General features: G+C 47.8%; 1 protein-coding gene across 3 annotated transcripts in view; it reads right to left on the bottom strand.

Moving 5' to 3' along the window:
- The window catches only part of LOC123769456 (uncharacterized), an 88,682-nt gene extending 65,577 nt beyond the window's left edge, over positions 1–23,105 (bottom strand). For all 3 annotated transcript variants that reach the window (XM_045760565.2, XM_045760566.2, XM_045760563.2), the window contains exon 1: positions 22,965–23,105. In XM_045760565.2, the coding sequence (XP_045616521.2) occupies positions 22,965–23,056 (92 nt within the window). In that variant the 5' untranslated portion in view covers positions 23,057–23,105. The remainder of the gene's footprint in view (positions 1–22,964) is intronic.
- Positions 23,106–24,000: the final 895 nt, after the last annotated feature.

Raw genomic sequence — 24,000 nt, forward strand, 5'->3', positions numbered from 1 at the left:
CAACGACCGGGCCGCTCGAATGTTGAACCCCGAAATCTTGGCAATGTAAGGTAAGGAGGGAAGGAATTATGCCCATACACTTGGACGGTCGGGAATCGAACGCCGGGTTGTAAGAAGGTCGAGGTGAGGGAGGCAGTGGAGACGATAGGAACTGGAGGTAAAGGGAGGAGGGAGAGATGAGCGGAAAAGGAGAAGGGGAGGTAAAGAGGGGGGGGAGAGAGAAGACAAGAAGGGAGTGCATGTAGATGATGATAATAAACGGTGGAGAATTAGAGCCAAGTGGGTCAAGGATGGAGGGTGGAGATCAGACCACAGTGGAGCGAGAGGACAGGAAATCAGGAAGACTAAAGTGAAAGATGGCTCTGACAAGTGAACTTAATGGTGGCGTCGCGATGGTCCGCTGGTGGTGGTGGTGGTGGTGCGTGTGCTTGTGGTGGTGGTGGTGCGTGTGGTGGTGGTAGTGGTGTTGCACGTGGTGGCTGGTGGTGGTAGTGGTGGCTGGTGGTGGTGATCAGTACCAACTTAACAGTACCTACCTGACAGTATCTACGTGGTACTGATCTTGTACCTGTTGCCTACAATTTAAATATTTTGACGCTCAAATTCTTTTTTGAATCTCGCTTTAAAGTTATGGATGGAGGTGGCTTCCACAACTCCTACTTTCAGTGCATTCCACTGTAAACTACCTGTACATGGTACAAGTGTTCTGAACGACCTACCCGAGGGAGTGCGTTCCTATACGTCAGTGTTTGCAAACGACGCAAAGCAAATGAACTGTAAAAACTACCCTGGAAACACAAACCGTAACTGTCTCTATTTTCCGCTTGTTACAACTTGTAATAAAGTTGTTACATCTTGGCTTAACGTGTTTATGACGTATTACAACGTTGTTACAACTTGCTATATTGGTTGTTATACCTGGTTAGGTGTTAAAACTTGTTCGAACGTTGTACCAACGTCGTAGTTTCGGTGTGTGTTTGGCGGGTAAGGAGGACTGCAGAAAGTTATAAGAAGCCGTTGACAGACGTCAAGAGTAAGCAAACAAATGATTGCTAGAATTCAATCCCAACACTTACAAGGTAATGAAGATGGGAAAGGGAGCAAGGAGAGCAGGAGGTATGTATCTGGGAGTGGATATACGGTAATTCCAGTACTACTTCCCGACACACACACCATCACGATGACATCAGCAGCATATGGGACGTTGGCAAGCATTAGAAGGTCGTTTAGAAACATAAACAATGCTCTTTCATGGCAATTTACACAGCTGTTTTAGACCAAAACTGGAATATATGCAGCACCGGCCTGGATCCCGCACCTCGTGAACCATAAACACAAAATAGAAAAAGTACAAAGGTTTGCAGCAAGACTGGTACCAGAGCTAAGAGTACTGAATTATGAGGAAGGTTAAGGGAGCTAGACCTCACAACCCTGCATGAGAGAAGAAACAGAAGGGACATGATCACAACACACAAGATACTGAGGGAAATTGACAAGATGGACAAAGACAGCCTCTTTGAAGTGAGAGAAAGTAGCACAAGACGACATAAGTGGAAGCTTCAAACGCAAATGAGTCACAGAAATGTAAGGCAATACTTATACCCTGTACGGGTGGGCAACAGGTGGAAGGACCTGAAAGTAGAAGTTGTGGAAGCCACCTCCATCTTTTAAGGTCAGATTCAACAAAAAAAATCGAATGTCAGAAAAGTTAAATAATAAGATAACAGGCACAACCAGGCCAGTAGGCGGGGCCTCAAGAGCTAGAGCTCACTCCCCAGCAGTCACTAATAGGTAAGTGGTTCAGTATACACCGCCTTCACCAGCTTCCTCTCAGCCATACACGTGTTCGAAAGTATTCATACTTGTCTAAGCTCAATGTCATTCTTTCCTCCACTATTCGTAAATGTATATTAACCTCAATATTGGGGAACTTGTTCTATTTTACGAGCGATAGCGTCTTGCTGTCTGTGAGGCTATATATGGGGGTGACGCTGACCACCACTACCACCCCACCTCCCCACCCCACCACTTCCACCCCGCCTCCTTCACCCCACCACTTCCACCCCTCCACTTCCACCCCACCTCTCTCACCCCACCTCTCTCACCCCACCACTTCCACCCCACCTCTCTCACCCCACCACTTCCACCCCACCTCTCTCACCCCACCACTTCCACCCCACCTCTCTCACCCCACCACTTCCACCCCACCTCCTTCACACCACCACCACACCACCACCTCACCACCACCACCACCACCACCACCATCACCCACCACCTCACCACCACCGTCACACCACCACCGTCACACCACCACCGTCACACCACCACCGTCACACCACCACCGTCACACCACCACCACCACCACCACCACCGTCACACCACCACCGTCGCCACTTAAACCGCACAAGTATAGGTCATGTTTCCGGTACGAGACCTCATGCACCACCTGTTTCCATCGTGTGCCCCAAACAGACAGACAGACAGACAGACAGACAGACAGACAGACAGACAGACAGACAGACAGACAGACAGACAGACAGACTAACTGAGAGACAGACAGACAGACAGACAGACAGACAGACAGACAGACAGACAGACAGACAGACAGACACACACACAAACAGAGAGAAGGAGCCCCTTCCCCGTAGACTGAGTTAATTTAAACAATTAACATTATCAGCAGCTGTAGACGCCAGAAGTAGGGTATACTGAAGACAACGCACCATAGCTACGATGACGTGTTTTCTAACATTAACATGTTAAAGAGCGTGCGCCCTGAGGTCCTCACTACTATCTAATAAGTGGGTCTTTTCGTGACCAGTCTTGTGCCGGAGTCGTCACAAGAGCCCCGGATGGTAGTAGTACCACTCACACAGTAGTGGCGGTTGTATTGACATTTATACTGCTGTTTAATTTGTTTCTTATTTTAATGACAATGAAGATGTACATTTTCACGTGTCTAACACACTTGTGAGCTAAATAAATATATATATATATATATATATATATATATATATATATATATATATATATATATATATATATATATATATATTATTGAATAGTTTCAAAGCTTGGGGGAGATAATTCCCTTAGTCTGTGTTAAAGTCTCTCACTCTGGCCGATCTTCCTCCACTTACCTCCCCTAGCTCCCTTCTCCTTCCCTCCATATTCCTTCCTTCCACTTCTCTTTCTCTCCCTTCCGACCCCCCCCCCCTCCCTGGTGGAAGTTGCCGAGTTTCTCATCAATGAATGATCAAATTAACTATTATTGCGTGTGATCCTTGTGTCAAGGAAGCGTGTTTTCTCTGCTCCAGGGCACAAGGCGATCTTTTAACCAGCTTTCAAGAGGTCGTCGAGGTCATTTTGGTACATACTGTATTTCCGGGAGTTTGTCAGCTGCATTGTGCTTGCCATGTGTCCCTCTAGGAGTCTAGGTACCAGGTAATTTGGCATCAACAATGTGGTTGTCATGTGTCGCTCGCGGGGAGGAAACCCAATATGTCACATGTCTGGCGTAAGGTGACCGAGGTCTCGTTGCTTGAGAGTTTTAACAAGGGAGTTTTGGCTAGTGTGTCGTGTTGACGGCGGCCGCGGCATATCCTGACTGGTTAATTAAGCAAGCGTTCCACACTGGCTCTGGAGAGTGACAAGCGCCGCCAGTTAGTGTGAAGGACGCTCGCTGCCGTGCCCGGGGCTGGAAACATCCGACAGTGACGTGTGTTATCCGTTTCATCCCTCGCTGTCGGTATAGTGGGTAGGAGCCGGCTCCCGAAGGAGTCATAAGAGCCCCTCCAAAGCCTCTCATCACTGTCGGTTGCGGTAGTGTGAGGAGTCGTCCTCTGCAGGAGTGTTAAGAGCTCCTGCGATATCTGTCACCATCAGAGCGGGCTGCCAAGCAACACTCTTCTTCCCCCCCACCGTAGAGCGCACTCCTCCGTTACTCTGTTAATCTCTCGCTAGACGCCCGACCGCGAATGTCATCGTTCAGCCATCACCGTGACCACCATCGCGTGGCCATCACCCTGACCACCATTGTCATTCATCATTCTTGACCACCATCTTCTACGCACTCCTGGAGTAGATATTGGTGTATAGATATCGCCCACCACTCCTGGAGGGAGAGATCGCGTCAGCTCCGCCTTGGGTACACACGGACACACCCTCTAAGGTGTCAGGGACTCCACGGCACTTGTTCACATGCTGGAGATTTACCGTGCTTAGTCATAGCTTCTGTAGTGCTTAAATACCCGGCACACACCGTGTGTGTCCATGTATGACATAAGTTGTAGCCGAAGTAATTTGTACATAGACTGTAGCTATTGTTCCACGTATGTGGGTAGGTAAACTCGTGTAGAGTGTTTGTAGATAAACAAAGACGTTTATGGATAGGTAAACCCGTAGCTGTGTAGTAGCTGGAGCCCTGTAGCCCGTGGCTGACTTCCTTCCCCCCCACCCACCCCACACCGTCCCCCCCACCCCACACCATCCCCCCCTCCACCCCACACCATCCCCCCCCACCCCATCCCCCCCCCACCCCACACCATCCCCCACCCCCACCACATCACTAATAGTAATTATCTTGAACAGGTCGCCATCACAACAGGACGTACTCTCCTCCCACTCCTCAAGGTCATCCCAATACTGCTTCCACCTCCACTGTCCTCCCTTCCACCCTCCACTGCCCACACCAGTGTCACCCTACACTCCACTCTGACACTCCAGCACCCTCATGCACCCTACTGTTACTGCACCTTCCCCTACTAACAACACAGAACGCTCTACACCCCATCCCCCCTTCCCAAGCACAATTCGGTGCTAACTGCATTCCGCACTTTAAAATTAATCAAGCATTTCCGTGTCCAGTTACGAAACCTGTACATCTTTCCTCAATCACGGCGGGTTTGTATTTATTAAGTAGCTTATGAGTTGCGAAGCGTCCGGTAGTTATCCGTAACAATAATAACGTTGGATGGAGAACTGTCTGGCAGCGTCTCCAAGCTCGGAAACTGTTTAGTGAGTGCCCACTAAACTGGCATGAAGCTGTACATGTGAATGTTTCGCGAATCTTGGCCCAACATGATATATTCCCACACAATCGACTTGAGAATGGTCCAGGACGGACCGAAACGTCGTCGTCCCTTCACTTTCTAGTGTGAGGTTTGGTCAACATATTCCCAAGAACATCCCAGTTACACACACACACCAGTGCTTGTAAAACAACCCTTTGATCGTATAAATATATGAACGTACTCACGCATCACGTCCAATATCAACCGCTCATACCCTTTGTTTACGTGCTTGGCACTGGTGGAGGGGGGGGGAGGGGGGGGGAGGGGGGGGCTGAATTACGGGTATGAGTAGTGGAATGTCTGGTAGGTGTTGGGGGGGGGGAGGACTCTCTGGGCCGGGTGGGGGAGGAGGAGAATGCTGGGAGTAGGGAGGGAGGAGTGGGAGGTATAGAGGGACGGAGGTGGGGGCGGGGCGGGGCAGGAAGGGATGAACCGCAGGAATGGTCAGCTGGGAGCTGAAGGCAGGTGTTGGGAGCAATGCTGTTATTCCTGCATATTATGTGGCCGCGCTGGTCACTTCCGCACCTCACCATCAGGTTATATGCCCTGACACCTCTTGACAGTCTCAGGGTCATGCAGCACGGTCCGTGACTGTCTCAGGGTCGTGCAGCACGGTCCGTGACTGTCTTAGGGTCGTGCAACACGGTCCGTGACAGTAACGGAGGACGGGGAGAAGGCCCCATACCTTAATACGAGAACCGGACACAAGGTTAAGAACACATACACACTCCGGGTCACTGAGTAGAGGAGTCAGTTGTTGTGAAGGAATGGCTGGGAAGCAGTTTCTGTCACCTTGAGTCTAAGTCAGTCTTAGTCAGCATGTGACTAAGAGATGCTGGTGGTCGGTGGAACAAGGCAGTCCTGAGAGTAAGGGGCAATCTTCCTTTTCATATAATAAGCGGCCATTACGACTGATTTTTGATGAGTTGTATTTAATATTTGAGCTTGCAGAGAGAGAGAGAGAGAGAGAGAGAGAGAGAGAGAGAGAGAGAGAGAGAGAGAGAGAGAGAGAAAGAGAGGGGGGGGGAAAGGAGGGGGAGGGAGGGAGGGAGTGAGAGTGGGGGCTGAAGTGTGTTTGGTGGGGAGAAGTGCATGTGTATGAGGGGGGTGGGGAGTGTGTTTTTCTGGGTGTATGGGATGGGGGGGGAGGAGTGTTTGTGTATCTGTCTTGTTTGTCTGTTTCTTTCTGTCTGTCTGTCTGTTTGTCTGTGTTTACACGCACTCAGATCTACTCGTCTGTATGCATACTCACCTCGTGTCAACACACACTTATATCTAAATTCCATCGCTAATGTATTTCCTGATGTACTTTCATGTCTACACAGTAATTGATAGTAACACACCTCATTTATACATAGCCTGATAATTGCACACCTGCATGTATAAACATCCAATAAGGGCACAAGCAAACAAGGACGATAAATGCTTCAACAAACACTCAATCATCCAGTCACACTCTCATGTTAAATACACTCACGCTGCTTTAATTACTCACTCAAATTCACTCCTTACTTCAAAGCGCACTTCAGGTCACTACAATAGACCTCATTTGAATATCTTGAAATATAAACTGATATACAGGAACAAATTAATTACATGAGGAACATACACTGATAGATAACCCCGAAAATGAGAAATAAATTCATACAGCCAAATAAAGAAAATAAAAGAGAGAGAACAAAGAGAAACGGGCTTACTACATGCCATGGGAAGGGAAAAGCCCTAGGCCTACTAACAGGCGTCACAAATCATATATAACTGTACCAACCTGTGCAAAAAAAAAAAAAGCGAAAACTCTAGATATGAACCCATTATACTTTACAGCGCACAGTATAAAAACTATCCAAACTTTCTCTCACATAATCCGCAAAAATCTCCCACGGATCTCTTTAAAATGTCAAGGGTATGAAATTTTTTTAATGCAATATATTGTGTTGTGGTTTCCGTTGCTGGGGGTAGGTAGCGTGGGTGTGAGGGATTATGAGGGCCACGTGTGGGCCACGGTGGCCCTCCGTGGTATGGCCACGGTCTAATGGTCTGTGACGACCCATATCTGCTGCTTGTCCCTCTCGTTTCCTGCTTGTGTAGTTTGGGTGATGGCTTGTGGAATTGTGCACTAGTTGCTATTGTCATAGTCTGCGTATTGTTGTCACTGCTGAGAGGTGTATATACACCCTGAGAGGTGTATATACACCCTGAGAGGTGTGTATACACCCTGAGAGGTGTGTATACACCCTGAGAGGTGTGTATACACCCTGAGAGGTGTGTATACACCCTGAGAGGTGTGTATACACCCTGAGAGGTGTGTATACACCCTGAGAGGTGTGTATACACCCTGAGAGGTGTGTATACACCCTGAGAGGTGTGTATACACCCTGAGAGGTGTGTATACACCCTGAGAGGTGTGTATACACCCTGAGAGGTGTGTATACACCCTGAGAGGTGTGTATACACCCTGAGAGGTGTGTATACACCCTGAGAGGTGTGTATACACCCTGAGAGGTGTGTATACACCCTGAGAGGTGTGTATACACCCTGAGAGGTGTGTATACACCCTGAGAGGTGTGTATACACCCTGAGAGGTGTGTATACACCCTGAGAGGTGTGTATACACCCTGAGAGGTGTATATACCCTGAGAGGTGACAATGTCAGACCACGGAGGAAAATGAAACAGGAAATTTCCTTAAGTACTTTCGTATATTAAATACATCTTCAGAAGGAAGATGATTCCTTCTGAAGATGTATTTAATATACGAAAGTACTTAAGGAAATTTCCTGTTTCATTTTCCTCCGTGGTCTGACATTGTCACATTCTTAATCATGTGTTTATTTTCGTGATATACACACACCCTGAGAGGTGTATACCCAAAGTCTTTTTGCATACACACTGAGAGATTACTTTATTCTGGAACACCATTGACGACTAAAGTATTGTGATTCTAGTTGGTCAGTAAGCCATGGCGGTGACCTTAATGACCAGTCCGCGGTTGACACGCTGCGAACACAAACACAACCATTCAACGACGCCAGAGTTTTCCAACTATACATTCCATCGTCGATTCACAACCACGTAGACTGAGATCCAAGTTAGAAATACTCCCCCAACCTTCATGACCAAGTCTGCATAATCCTGACTGTGATTCATAAAAGGAAAGTTTGTGAGCATCAGTTTGACAATTGTGGCACAGTTTCCCCCGAGCCTTTTAGAGGACTCCAGGGCTATAAAAGAGTGAAAGCGAGAGACGTTGAAGGTTCTCAGCCAAACTATTCTTAAATAAAAAACACAAAGCAGGAAGAAAAAAAGATAACCCAGGTGGAAGAGTGGTCGCTTCTGGCCGGCAATTTGCTGGTCCCGCGTTCGAATCCCAAATGCAGAGGATTTTTTTAGTTTCTAATTCGTCTAGGGGAAAAATATCCTTCTGACTTACTTTCTGCATTAGAGACCCCAATGAAAAAAACGAAGAAACATAAAATATAAGAATTAAGGAAACTACAGAAGGCCTATTGACCCATACATGCATTTCGAAGTAGTCCATACGTGACAGCTCCTATTTATATCCACCCTAACTCAATTCATATAAATGTCTAACCTGCGTTTGAAACAATCCAATGTTTCCACGTCTACCCGATGATCTGTTCCACGAAGGTTGACTCTATATGCTTCATCAGACTCAGTGCTGTAGTCTCAAGATCTTTTTTGATAGGTCTAGACATCTAGTTCACAACCCAAGGTGAAAGAGTTAGGCCTAAGTTTATGGTAAACGTGGCTAGACTTAGTATCAGGTGGCTCGTGGCTGTCCTTCAGCGTGAGGTGTGTGGGCATGACGGGTGGACCGAGGTATAGGGGCTCCCTCCACCTGATATATACACGCCAGGTGAAAGTGGTTCTGACCCCAGCCTCCGCTCACTGAGCCCCGCCTGCACCTCCACGAGCACCACTACACCTAGGCAAAGTGCATGAAGGAGTGTAAGGTGCACGAAAGATAGACATGTACAAGAATGTAACAACTCTTGTATATATCTCAAAAAAAAAAAAAAACATTGTGACAGGGGACCATATGACAACGACCACGGAACAGGAACATGGGACTGTACAGGGACCACGGGACAAGGAGCACGGAACAGGAACAAGGGGACAGGGACCACGGGACATGGAACAGTGGACAACAGACATGTAAACGTAGAAATTAGCAAGACCCCCTACATGGAGATATAAGGTATATGGCCGCTATCACTTGCGGTGAGGGAATGTATGTAAGTTCTCTGGCAGACGAGTGTTGGTTTATGTGGAGAGACAGTGAACTGGAGGGCCAGGGAGGCCTGAGTGTGATGAACAGTGTGGAGGAGAACATGGAAGAGGCGCACATGGAGGAGGAGGACGGAGAGGACATAGGGGAGAAGGTTGTGGAGGAGATGGAGGCGTTGTGTGGGTGCGGGAGACATACCGCACACTGCACAAGGACCAGCATAGCATGGTGATGGTCCCCACCAACCCACCTGACGCCTGGCCCGTGATGGCGCGCCACACTCCCGCCCACGCCACCACACAACTCCCAGCCACAATAGCTGCGAGTTAATGTAAAGAGAATCTGTAGATGAATTGGAGGCGAACAGGTGCAGAGAAGAAGGGCACGGGGGAGAGTGGGGAGAAACCAGGTGTGAGAGAGGAAGAGGAGAGGCAGGAGGCCGGCTGACACACTCCCAATATGGTATGTATCGGGCATGACTCATGCCACCACCACCACAACCTCCTCTCCCACCACTACCTCCTCTCCCACCAACACATCCTCTCCCACCACTTACACTATATAATCAGGTAAAGTTCAGCTCTTATGCTATGGAAAAACGAAAATATCAAAATGGAAACCTCATATGAAACGGAGTCAAATCACGCTATAGATCAGAAAAACAACATAACATATTTGGGAGTAATCATGTGGGAAGACCTTACTTTTACAGAACACAATAAAGTAGCTGTCACAACTGCAATAAAATGACAGGTTGGATAACGGGAACCTTTCAAACAAAGATACAATATATGCCAGTGATGATATCTTTCAAAACACTAGTGCTCTCTAAGGGGGAATATTGTTGTATACAAACAGCCCCTTCAAAGTTGGGCAAATTGCTGACCTGGCAAGCGTGCAAACAGCCTATACTGCTAAAATCCACTCAATAAAACATCTAAATTATTGGGACCGATTAATATTTTTAAATCTGTATTCTCTAGAGCGCGGTCGGCATAGATACATAATAATTTAAACTTGGAGAGATGGTCTCCAAGTCTGCACGCGGAAATAACACCACATGAGACCAGGAGGCATGGCAAGATGTGCAACATAACCCTGTTGAAAATCAGAAGTGCAATAAATAAGGTGATGGAGCAGTCTACCAACATGAGGAGCCCAAGACTTCTACACTCCCACTACACATAAGGGACACAACTGGCCAACCTCTCACGGTGTTCAAAAACGTGATAAACATCTCCAAAGGATTCTTGATCACGCGGGCTGTGATTCATATGTCAGATTGCAAACAGCTGCATCTATAACAGCCTGGTTGATCAGATTACCAAACCAAGAAGCCTATTCAGTGACCGGGCCGCGGGGACGGTAATCCTCGGAAACAGCGAACGGTAACCCACAACATTAACTCTATCAGAACCTTCATTATGAAGGAAGAGAGAATATAAAGAGCAATAGATAGTAAGAGTTGTGTGGACATGGAAGAGGGAGAGTGGGAGAGGAAGGGGGGCGGTGGACGCCACGTAGGACCTACCTGGCACCCTTTTATGGAAGTGTACAAAAGAAGGGGGAATTAAAAGCAAGGACGAAGAGCGCTCTACTTGTTTACGAGAGAGAGAGAGAGAGAGAGAGAGAGAGAGAGAGAAGGGGAAGGGGGTCATGAAGGAACGATAGAGAAAAGAGAGGAGCAGGAGGGGAAAGTAGAAAGGGAGGAGGAGGAGGAGGAGGAGAGATAAAGATCGCGACCACAGTGTGCAGGAGACAGGTGAATCACACACACTTGCTTAAATGGTCAGGCTGCGGACCGCTGTGTGACGTCCCAGATGGTGGGAGAACCTGCTTGACGCGCCGTCACATTTGTTACTGTCACCTGCTGACGCAGCTCACCGTCACAACTGTTACTGTCACCTGCTGACGACCATCCGCCATACCTACCCCCAAAAGCAGGTAGCCCAGATGATCCCCAGGGTGAGGGCCCTCTCAGGGAGCCCTCTCAGGGGGCCCTCTCAGGGAGCCCTCTCAGGGGGCCCTCTCAGGGAGCCCTCTCAGGGAGCCCTCTCAGGGAGCCCTCTCAGGGAGCCCTCTCAGGGGGCCCTCTCAGGGGGCCCTCTCAGGGATCCCTCTCAGGGGGCCCTCTCAGGGAGCCCTCTCAGGGGGCCCTCTCAGGAAACAGTCATTAAAGTCCACCTCCCCCATGTAGCTGCCTGAAGGAGGTGGGGAGCTGCCTGATGCAGAATTCCAAGATGAAATACTGACCAGAAAACCAACACGATTCCCGGGCGGGGAAGAAATGGTTGGCCATTTCTTTAGGCAACACACAACCCTTCCTTAGGTCAGGCTCGTTAAGGCTGCGGCAGTCTCCCCAAAGGCCAAAGGCCATTCCATGCACCTGCCAAACTCGCCTGTTTATGACTGAACAGTTGCTTCGCTGACGACTTTTGTTCGAACCACAACGCTGTAAATGCTTCACCCACGTACTACAAAGCAGCCCGTCCTCCAAACAAAGATCCAAAAGTGATTCCATGCACCCGCCAAACCCACTGTTTATGAATGAAAAGCGGTTTACACACGACTCACAACTGCTGACGTTCGAACATATCCGGAACATATCAAGTGTTTCACTGACGAATTTTGTTCGAATCACAACGCTATAAATGCTTCACCCACGTACTACAAATACAAATAATCGCCAACAGAACCTAAACACCTAACCTAACCTACGCCTATATATACACAATATGCTAATATATTATAATATTAATTTATACTTGAGAAAATTCCCGTTTTGAATAAACAGTATGTTAAAATTTATGAATGCGTCTGTGGGGTCGACCGCTGGATGTAATGGACTTGAGTCGAGGACGGGTTGTACAAATACAAATAATCCCCAGCAGAGCCTAAACACCTAACCTAACCAATTCAATTTCTTTCAATTTCTTTCCTTATTATGCACCCCATACCCATAATCAAAGGGCTAAATATGCACAGTATGCTAATATATAATAATATTAATTTATATTTGAGAACATTACTGTTTTGAATGAAAAAAATGTAAAAATTGACGAATGCGTCTTTGGGGTCGACTGCTGGATGGAATGGAATTGGTCTGAGGACAGGTTGTGTGTGAACCGTTTTTCATTCATAAACAGGGGGTTTGTCGGGTAATGGAATGGACTTTGGCCTTTGTTTATGAGTACGGGCTGGGGGTGGGGGGGGGGGGGGTGGAGGTTGGGAGGGTTCAACCTCATGTGGGAGGTTCAAATAAAGCTTTAGTAGACCGGGGGTTGTCGGTGTTAAGTAAGGCGAGTTGTAGAGTGGTGATAGATGTTGGTGAACGCTGGTACGTTAGTGGTAGTTGCTGAGGAGCGCTGGTAGGATGGTGGTAGTTGATGGTAATAATTGTTAGTAAATGTTGGTAGGGTAGTGGTTGGTGTGTCACAGTAGGATGGTAGTGGTTGGTGTGTCACAGCAGGATGGTAGTGGTTGGTGTGTCACAGCAGGATGGTAGTGGTTGGTGTGCCCCGGTAGGATGGTAGTGGTTGGTGTGTCACAGTAGGATGGTAGTGGTTGGTGTGTCACAGTAGGATGGTAGTGGTTGGTGTGTCACAGTAGGATGGTAGTGGATGGTGTGTCACAGTAGGATGGTAGTGGTTGGTGTGTCACAGTAGGATGGTAGTGGTTGGTGTGTCACAGTAGGGTGGTAGTGGTTGGTGTGTCACAGTAGGATGGTAGTGGTTGGTGTGTCACAGTAGGATGGTAGTGGTTGGTGTGTCACAGTAGGATGGTAGTGGTTGGTGTGTCACAGTAGGATGGTAGTGGATGGTGTGTCACAGTAGGGTGGTAGTGGTTGGTGTGTCACAGTAGGATGGTAGTGGTTGGTGTGTCACAGTAGGATGGTAGTGGTTGGTGTGTCACAGTAGGATGGTAGTGGTTGGTGTGTCACAGTAGGATGGTAGTGGTTGGTGTGTCACAGTAGGATGGTAGTGGATGGTGTGTCACAGTAGGATGGTAGTGGTTGGTGTGTCACAGTAGGATGGTAGTGGTTGGTGTGTCACAGTAGGATGGTAGTGGTTGGTGTGTCACAGTAGGGTGGTAGTGGTTGGTGTGCCACAGTAGGGTGGTAGTGGTTGGTGTGCCACAGTAGGGTGGTAGTGGTTGGTGTGTCACAGTAGGATGGTAGTGGTTGGTGTGTCACAGTAGGATGGTAGTGGTTGGTGTGTCACAGTAGGATGGTAGTGGTTGGTGTGTCACAGTAGGATGGTAGTGGTTGGTGTGTCACAGTAGGATGGTAGTGGTTGATGTGTCACAGTAGGGTGGTAGTGGATGGTGTGTCACAGTAGGATGGTAGTGGATGGTGTCACAGTAGGATGGTAGTGGTTGGTGTGTCACAGTAGGGTGGTAGTGGTTGGTGTGTCATAGTAGGATGGTAGTGGTTGGTGTGTCACAGTAGGATGGTAGTGGTTGGTGTGTCACAGTAGGATGGTAGTGGTTGGTGTGTCACAGTAGGATGGTAGTGGTTGGTGTGTCACAGTAGGATGGTAGTGGTTGGTGTGTCACAGTAGGGTGGTAGTGGTTGGTGTGTCACAGTAGGGTGGTAGTGGTTGGTGTGTCACAGTAGGATGGTAGTGGTTGGTGTGTCACAGTAGGGTGGTAGTGGTTGGTGTGTCACAGTAGGGTGGTAGTGGTTGGTGTGTCACAGTAGGGTGGTAGTGGTTGGTGTGTCACAGTAGGGTGGTAGTGGTTGGTGTGTCACAGTAGGGTGGTAGTGGTTGGTGTGTCACAGTAGGGTGGTAGTGGTTGGTGTGTCACAGTAGGGTGGTAGTGGTTGGTGTGTCACAGTAGGATGGTAGTGGTTGGTGTGTCACAGTAGGATGGTAGTGGTTGGTGCGTCACAGTAGGGTGGTAGTGGTTGGTGTGTCACGGTAGTCGCATAAATCACTACCCAGATTGTTGTTGTTGTTAGTTGTCCCGTGTGTGTCCATAATGTTATGAACCGCCTTTTGTAACTTACTTGGTAAACAATTAGACCTATAGTAGACAAAAATACCCTTTTGCGTTTCATTTATAGAATAGGTACTACCGAGAATATGTAGAATAACCATCTTACATATACATCCACACTAGTGTGTGTGTATGTGTGTGTGTGTGTGTGTGTGTGTCCAGGGCGTGTCAAGTCTCAAGATAGATGTTGGAGGGGTGGTTTGATCTGATGTAGCGCCTGACCACACAACGAAAGCCTTGTGTAGAGAGAGAGTGTGGCTGACTCAATCATCTTGGGTCAACTACACTGCCCACTACGTGCCAATTACACTGAGGGGACCTTACACGTCCATTTTGGTTATGAAAGAGAATGTTGTAACTGTAGAGTTGTGACTGTTGCATTTGTAGAAATATAGTTGTAGCGAAGAGTTTGTTGTAAGTTATCATAATGAAACTGTTTTCATAACTTGGTGCGATAATCACTCTACCCAGAGCGATAATGTTTGTTATTCCTTCACTGGTGACTATGAAACTGTAAACTCTCAGCGTGAGGCAGAGATGTGATTGTGGTTGTTTGGTTATGGCGGTGACTGGTGAGTGTTGCTAAGATGGTGGTAGTGATTAGTGAGCTCTGGCTGAATTGTGGTTGTTGTTGATGGGCGCTGGTAGGTTGGATGCACGAGTATTTCAGGGTGAGAGAGAGAGAGAGAGAGAGAGAGAGGGGGGGGGGAGAGTGAGCATATTTATCCTTTAAAGAATATAAAGTGTTGTGAGGGAGGAAGGAAGTAGCATGGCTCACCTCAGCACGCAAACTACCATTTCTTCACGCTTTCTAAACCAGTCTCACAGCAGCTCCTGCATCTCGTCCCCCCTACTCCCCTGGCCTCGTCCTCCCCCACTCCCAGTCCGAGACCTTTTTGTCTACCGGGATTGACTACAACAGCAGGCCACCGGGGTCTGGAACACGATCGAGATGTTAGAAGACCCAAAGCTAGAAAGACTGCTCCAAGATAAGACTCCTCGCTCCTACACTGGTGGGGCCCAAGAGCTGAGATCAGTTCCGTAAAAACCAAGCCCTACAATACGTAATTTGAAGATAAAATATAGACCAGAAGCTCGCTACAAATATAAGACCCTTGAACAGAATACTATAACATGTACTCAAGCATATGTCTGTGTATATGCGAATGCTACACAGTATTCATCTATAGACATCCATATAAGTTGAAATACACGGGAAGAACATTACAGACAACGGCAGCTCTCTGACAAAAGAGAGCAATCTTAGCTTAGCTGCCAAACACACACACACACACACACACACACACACACACACACACACACACACACACACACACACACACACACACACACACACACATCACCAATTGATTGACAGTTGAGAGGCGGAAACAAAGAGCCAAAGCTCAACCCCCGCAAGCACAACTAGGTGAGTACATCATGTCAGCAAGGCGGACAGCCCGCCTGCTATCATAACTCATATTATATTTCCCATTTCTTAATTTTTCCATCGTCTGTATCTCTCCATCCTCTTTAATATCTCACACTCGCCCACCAAAAAAGGGGATTCACTTGCAATCTTTGCCCCTCTTAAGGTCCTAAATCAAGACCCGGTAAACATTTCACTCTCGTCTGCAAACATGACGACACGTGCTCACGCCACCACCTGTTGACCGTCTCCTTCAAGCGCATGTCCACCTGTATGTTTGTCCCTTTAGTTAAAGTTTACCAGCGGTCACCTGTGAAGGCTGGCGAGGGTCTTGTAGTCTGCTCTCCGGATCACAGTTAAAAGTTTATTTTAATATTCCGGTGTAAAGGTACATTTTTTATTAATATGCCGAGGCTGCATGCATGGATTACCTGCCTCTTGCTATATAAGGGAGGTAAGGCTCTAATTGACTGAACTGTCATACTTCTAGACCGTGGACGATCAGGGTTGATTGGTGGTGGAGGGGGGGGGGGGTGAGGGAAGCTGGGGTTGTGGAGGGGTGTGTGTGTGTGGGGGGGGGGGGGGAAGGGTCCCTCAGGGCACGACAACATGAACTAGAGAAATATTAAATGAGGGAAACTCTTGTCTTGCAGCACTTTCTACTTGGTTTTACGATCTCGGTTTAGGTTTGTGTTCGTGTGTGGTTGTTTCTCTCCCTCAACCTCCCTCCCTAACCTCTCCCTCCCTCCTTAACCTCTTCCTCCCTCCCTATAACCTCTCCCTCCCTCCTTAACCTCTTCCTCCCTCCCTATACCCTCTCCCTCTTCACACTTCAAGCCCCGACACCACTTCCCCAGTCGGGGCCTGGGCCGCGACCACTTCGTGGAAAACTAATAACTATTGTGATAATACCGCAGACCGTAGAGATAGTGCAGGGAACAGGGCGGGACTACTGGGCGTTGACGAGAGAGCCCGCATGCACCAGAACTACCAGGGAGGGAGGACGGTAAGGAGGGAGGGAGGGAGGGAAGGACAGAAGGGAGGTAGGGAGGGAGGGACAGGAGGGAGGGGCGGAAATTGCTGAGATATGCCTAACCTTGCGCTTGTCACGCCTCTCTTGATAGACACGCAGACATACATTTGCTGAAGGTTCGGAATAGGGAACGAGAGTAACCCTGAGAGAGAGAGAGAAAAAGAGAAAGACAGAAGAGAGAGAGAAACGAATAAAAGGAGAGCCGAGAGAAAAAAACGAGAAACGTGTGGGAGAAAGAAGGAGGGGGAGGTGTACAGGAGCGATCTCCATTTGTATCGTGCAAAAATGTTTTAAATAATTAGGAATTGAGCCTGTGTGATCCTGACAAATCATTGTGTTTCTTTACGACCTCCTGACGTTGTATCTGTCGCCCTCAGGAGCGCCACACCTCGCCACTAAACCTACTTTTATAACCCACCCTTTGGGCTCAGAAAATAAATCTTAAATCTTAAGTAAATAAATAAATCTTAAAATAAATCTCAGAATATTAAACGTCAGATTTAGCTCCACTTAATAAGAGTTCTAATGCCAAGATAAAGAACTGAAATCCCAGCTCTAAAACGCCAGCTCCGACGTCAGCAAGACTCAAAATAACACCTCTGACCATTGTAAACAACGCTTTAAAACCGCTTCTCTAACCTCAGGAATTAAAGGCCGCGGAAAACGGGACATTTAAAACCCGAAGTCTTGACCACAGAAAACGAGAATTTAAATGTCCGTTGGATAGATTTAAAAATCAACTGTGTATTTACACCGTTGTGTTTGTGTGTTGGGGAGGGTGTATAGGTATGTATATTTGGGAGGTGGGGTTGAGGAGAGTGTATAAGTATGTATATTTGGGGGGGGGGGGGTTGGAGAGATTGTATTGTCAGTCCCTGCTTGTGTCTGTGTTCTGACGGGAAGATTTCAGAGAAAATGTGTAATGTTGTTATTTCCTGTGTGTTTTATGGTTGTAAGTGTAGCCCGAGTGAGATAGGGGCAGAGGGAGAATACATGAGAGAAGAGAAGGAATGGAGAGAGATTGAATGAAACGGATGTAGACAGACGTATTGATGTAGAGACAGGTAAACATAGACAGACTTACATTTGACAGACTATAGGAGTTCTGGTCGAGGACCGGGCCGCGGGGATGTTGAGCCCCGAAATCATGGCAAGGTTAAGGTACATGTTGACAGACAAAAATGAAAAGACAAGGAGACAGACAGACAGACAGACAGACACAGACAGACAGACAGACAGACAGACAGACAATAAGCAAGCGAGCGTGCAAAAACATGTTCTAGTTTTGCGATTTTCATGCTGCAACCACAAACAGTTGTGTGTGTGTGTGTGTGTGTGTGTGTGTGTGTGTGTGTGTGTGTGTGTGTGTGTGTGTGTGTGTGTGTGTGTGTGTGTGTGTGTGTTGCCAGTGGGTGGGTGAGTGACTTAGCGGGGAGTTTGTGTGTACTGATGAGTGGTGAGGCTGTGTGAGTCTGGTGTTCTCTCTCTCCCCCTCACTGTGGGGGCGTGGCTCCTGGCGGCACTTTACTCCATAAACCACTGTTCCTCGGCTCCTTACCACTTCTCTGCCACACCGGTCCACGGCTCCTTACCACACTACTCTTCTCAGCCACACTGTTCCTCGGCTCCTCACCACACTACTAGCTCTCCTCTACTCTACTCTGTCACACTGTATTCCAATGAACACAATATTTCACACTACACTCGCCACACTACCATACACTACTCCGTAACTGCATTCTTGGCTACCTGTGATGTCTTAATCTTCCATGTGGCAAGGTGTACCCATTTGGGTATGGGGAAGGGTATATTGGGGAAAGGGGAGGGTATATTGCAGTATGGGTAAGGGGTTTTCCTCTGGAAGTGGAGGGTGCACATTTCCCATATTTCATATTCTAAATATAAATATAAATAAATATGTTTATTCAGGTAAGGTACATACATACAAGTGATGTTACATTAATGGATTGATATATAGATAGAGCTAGTACATACAATGCCTAAAGCCACTATTACGCAATGCGTTTCGGGCAAGATATAAATATATTATGATATTCTGATATAGAATATCAATATATTCTGATATAAAGTGTTTCACAATGTGTTGTTGCCTTGGTTACCAGTATAATATATATGGTGTATTGAGATTATTATTTTCTTGCTTTTAAATTTGTTGGAATCATATTCTATTTTGATTTGTAATGATTTGTTTACTTGTTTGAAAAGGACGATATGTGCAGCGCTGCCAGTTGTATGTTTTCATCAATGGAAACTGTGGTTTGGCAACGAGGCTGCCCCTGTCCAGGGAAGGGCGGGGGGGGGGGGGGGGTTGGTATCCGTTAATGACGTGAGTACCCCTTAAGGTCTCGCACCAGTTAAGATTCCCGGTAATTTGACGTGACATCATGCTCCGTTCCTGTCTTTCCTGACCTCATGTCGTCTTGTCGAGCGAGTTAACTACACTTTGGGTTTCCACTATACAGTATATATATATATATATATATATATATATATATATATATATATAATGTCGTATCTAGTAGCCAGAACGCACTTCTCAGCCTACTATGCAAGGCCCGATTTGCCTAATAAGTCAAGTTTTCCTGAATTAATATATTTTCTCTAATTTTTTTCTTATGAAATGATAAAGCTGCTCATTTCATTATGTATGAGGTCAATTTTTTTATTGGAGTTAAAATTAATGTAGATATATGACCGAACCTAACCAACCCTACCTAACCTAACCTAACCTAACCTATCTTTATAGGTTAGGTTAGGTAGCCGAAAAAGTTAGGTTAGGTTAGGTAGGTTAGGTAGTCGAAAAACAATTAATTCTTGAAAACTTGGCTTATTAGGCAAATTGGGCCTTGCATAGTACGCTGAGAAGTGCGTTCTGGCTACTAGGTACGACATATATATATATATAAAATATTATATATATATATATATATATATATATATATATATATATATATATATATATATATATATATATATACCAGTATATATATAAAATATATATATAACCTTTCACATTTTAAGCTAGTTGTTACTCTATGACTAACATGTAAAGTTTTTATTTAGGCCGCTGCATGTACACCTGTCCAGTCCAACAATTATTGTAATGGCTTGTATGAGTTGTTGTGTATTCCATTTCTGATTCTGATTCCATCTCGACGATAATTCAAATTGCGAAATCTTCTGTTGATGTGTAAGCTTCGTGCCAGCGGTGTTTCAGGCATTATATGATCATGAAATATGACATTTCAGAATCTTCGTTGACATCACAAAATCTTCATAGTAACTTATGACATCATCTGACTATTCACAATATCTGCATTACATTTGTATTGGCATGTATTGACATCATTCGTTCTTCACATTGATGCAGTGGTAACGTCGGTTAGATATCATGATGATATCATTTGTTGAGTGAATGTTGGTTATAACGCTTCTGGGATTATTGTGCAGTTATGTGGGTTCTCTCTCTTGTTCATGTGACTATGTGTTCGTCTAGCTGCTGTGTGTGTGACTGTCATTGACTGTCATGCTGTGTGTGTGACTGTCATGCTGTGTGTGTGACTGTCATGCTGTGTGTGTGACTGTCATTGACTGTCATGCTGTGTGTGTGACTGTCATTGACTGTCATGCTGTGTGTGTGACTGTCATGCTGTGTGTGTGACTGTCATGCTGTGTGTGTGACTGTCATGCTGTGTGTGTGACTGTCATGCTGTGTGTGTGACTGTCATGCTGTGTGTGTGACTGTCATGCTGTGTGTGTGACTGTCATGCTGTGTGTGTGACTGTCATGCAGGGGGTGTGACTGTCATTGACTGTCATGACCTGTGTGTGTGACTGTCATTGACTGTCATGACCTGTGTGTGGTTGTCACGAGCTATCATTACTGACGAGGCCAGTCGCCGTATGTCCTGCCTAGAGTACGTATGGGCGTGCAGGTGGGCGTGCAGGTGGGCGTGCAGGTGGGCGTGTAGGTGGGCGTGTAGGTGGGCGTGCAGGTGTGGGAGGCCAGACACTAAAGGAGAGCATAAGGAGAGGATGAATGTACGTGATCGTTAGGTAAAAGAAATGGGTATAAGATGTGGTACACAAATGGTCACACGAGTGATGGGACACACACACAATGGGTATATGCTTCTGAAAATAAGCTAAGGACATGCGGGTCCAAATAAATGGGAATCTCAACAAGAAATGGGTCCACTAGTTGATAGTATGGAGAGTATGGGTCCACGTAGGCGTTGGGTCAAGGATATATGGGGCTGGGCTCCAGGAATGGGGTGGTGCCAGAGCAAGCCGGCCGGTGGGTGGGCATTTCCTACTACGGGCAGTGGGGGAGGGGAAGGGGGGGTAGGGGGTATATGTTGAGGGAGGGGGAGGTGGGTAGGGGGCATGTGTTGGGGGAGGGGAAGGTGGGTAGAGGGTATGTGTTGGGGGAGGTGGGTAGGGGGGTATGTGTTGAGGGAGGGGAAGGAAAAGGGGGTTGGTAATTGGGGTAGGGGTATGGTAAGGGTATTGATGGGGAGGGGCAAGTGTGGTGTGTGGAGGGGCAGGTGTGGTGTGTGTGGAGGGGCAAGTGTGGTGGGGTAGGAGCGAGTGTTGTGGTGGAGACGAAGGGTTCAGACTTTCACCTTGCTACGCCCTTGACAGGTTGCCCGCTGGATCTGCCAGGTTCCCTGCCCTGCCCCCCAGCCCACCACAACCACCACCACCATCACCACCACCACCACCACCACCACCACCACCACTACCATCTCCACCACCGCCACCACTACCCCCACAACCACCTCCATCTCCACCACTACCACTACCACCCTCACCACCACTACTACCTCCATCTCCACAGGTAGACACCTCCATTGAGCTGCTAGCTCTTGGACCCCGCCTTTCTACCCGTCAGTTGTCTAATATTGTTGTGTCAGTTGTCTAAATATTATTAAGACTCTTGACTTGTTTCTATCACATCTACTGTGTGTCTCTCACCCAGGATGCAGCCCGTAGCAGCTGTCTTACTCCCGGGAATCTATTTACTGCTAGGTGAACAGGTGCACCACGTGTTTCTTCCTCGAGCGGGAATCGAACCCGGGCTCTTTAGACTACGACTCCTGAGTGCTGTCCACTCGGCCACGAGACCCTCTTTGTGTTCGGGGGGGGGGGGGGGGGGGCGGGGCACTCTGAGTGTATTACGCACTGTGGGCCTGTGTCCGTGGGCGTGTATGTGTGGGCGTGTGTGTGTGGGCCTGTGTCCGTGGGCGTGTCCGTGGGCGTGTCCGTGGGCGTGTGTGTGTGGGCGTGTGTGTGTGGGCGTGTGTGTGTGGGCGTGTGTGTGTGGGCGTGTGTGTGTGGGCGTGTGTGTATTCACCTAGTTGTTCTTGCGGGGGTTGAGCTCTGCTCTTTAGGCCCGCCTCTCAACTGTCAATCAACTCTAACTACTAACTAATTTTTTTTTCCACACACACACAAACCCAGGAAGCAGCTCCGTAGCAGCTGTCTAACTCCCAGGTACCTATTTATTGCTAGGTAACAGGGGCATCAGGGTGAAAGAAACTTTGCCCATTTGTTTCTTCCTTGTCCGGGAATCGAACCCGGGCCACAGAATTACGAGTACCGCGCGCTGTCCGCTCAGCTACCAGAACCTCTGTGTAGGCGTATGTGCGTGGGCGTGTGTCTGTGGTTGTGTGTGTGTGTGTGTGGGCGTGTCCTTGGACGTGTGTCCGTGGGCGTGTCCGTGGGCGTGTGTGTGTCCGTGGGCGGTGTGGTGGGTGCTACACCTCACATGTGCACAGTGCTGGAGGGGCTGAGAGAGCCACGCTACCAAATAAGGCCCCGCCCCTTCCACTCTGCCAGCCATCACGCCCGCCATAACCACCTGCCACTTTGGAATTGTGGCCAACTTTTTGGCACTGTTGCGAACTTGCTGCCACTTTGGCACTGGTGGTAACTTTCTGCCACTTTGGCACTGAGCAACTTGCTGTGACTTCAGAACTGTGTGCACGCTGCCAGTTTGGAACAGTAAGCAACATCCTGCCACTGTGGACCTGTAGACAAAGTGGTGTGTAGGGAAAGGCCCCCGGGGGGGTGGGGGTGGGGGCTCCCGGGGGGGCTGGCGACCCACCGGGAGCAACAAGTGGGAAGGGTCCCAGCTGGGATGAACCTCAAGAAACACTCACCCGCACGTGCAGATCTGGCAGATACATTGCTCCGTAGGCTTCACGGGACGCCTCTCCTTCTGGACCTTCTTCTTCTTGTCCTCAACTCCCATGATTGCTGCGTGTGGCACAGCTTAAGATTGTTCAACACAGCACAGGTGGTGGAGTCGGCACTGTGGGCACTGGCGACCAGGAGAGTCCTGAACCACACGTCTGTCTGTGGCACCGTCTCGCTCAGACTGACTCTCCCGCGGATGCGTCGCTGTGGAGACCCGTGTGGGCGGCGCCTCCTTGATACTCGGGGTCTGGGCCTCCGCCTCCTCATTCACTCTCCGTCGCTCGTACCTGCAACAAAAACAAAGTGTGGTCAGCCTAATAAGGTAAACAGAGTGTAGTAACAGGAGGGGGAGTCGCATCTAGCAATTAAATTTGTCACGTATGAACTGTTTCGGGGAATTTTGTTCCTGACAAACAGGTCGTTGAAATCACCCGCACAATGAGCGCGCTAACAAGTCTAGTTTCAACTCACGCATACACTAACGCACGCACACATACATTCACACATGAACGAACGCACACGGACATTACCGACCACAGAACATGTGCATTTAAATTCCTTTATCGGTCGCTATGTACACATAATTTGACGAGAATGTTATACTCGTTTGTTTCGGTACAATATAGCGGTGACTGGCAAATGTAGTATGATACAATAGGTATGATCCACCATCATTCTACACGCTGCTGTGTTGACTTTCACTTTTTAACAGAGAGAGCCTGCACGTAAGGCCCCGGGTGTTTCTTTAAAGACGAACCTAAGGCAATAATAATCCATAAAGAGCTGTTGCTTACGTGGGAGCTGAAACTTTTATTCAAACACAATTTCCAAGACTGGAAATAGTAGCACAAGAGACTAGGATTGGAAACTAGACTAGCGCATATAAGTCTTCGAGATGCCAGAAACAGGTTCCTCAGCGTATGCGCAGTACTGATGGACTGGGTTTGCGGAGGACGTCACTGTAGGAACATGTAAGCTACAGTTTCCAAGGTTAGAAGG

This window comes from Procambarus clarkii, chromosome 63 (assembly GCF_040958095.1).
Source record: "Procambarus clarkii isolate CNS0578487 chromosome 63, FALCON_Pclarkii_2.0, whole genome shotgun sequence".
Classification (NCBI taxonomy): domain Eukaryota; kingdom Metazoa; phylum Arthropoda; class Malacostraca; order Decapoda; family Cambaridae; genus Procambarus; species Procambarus clarkii.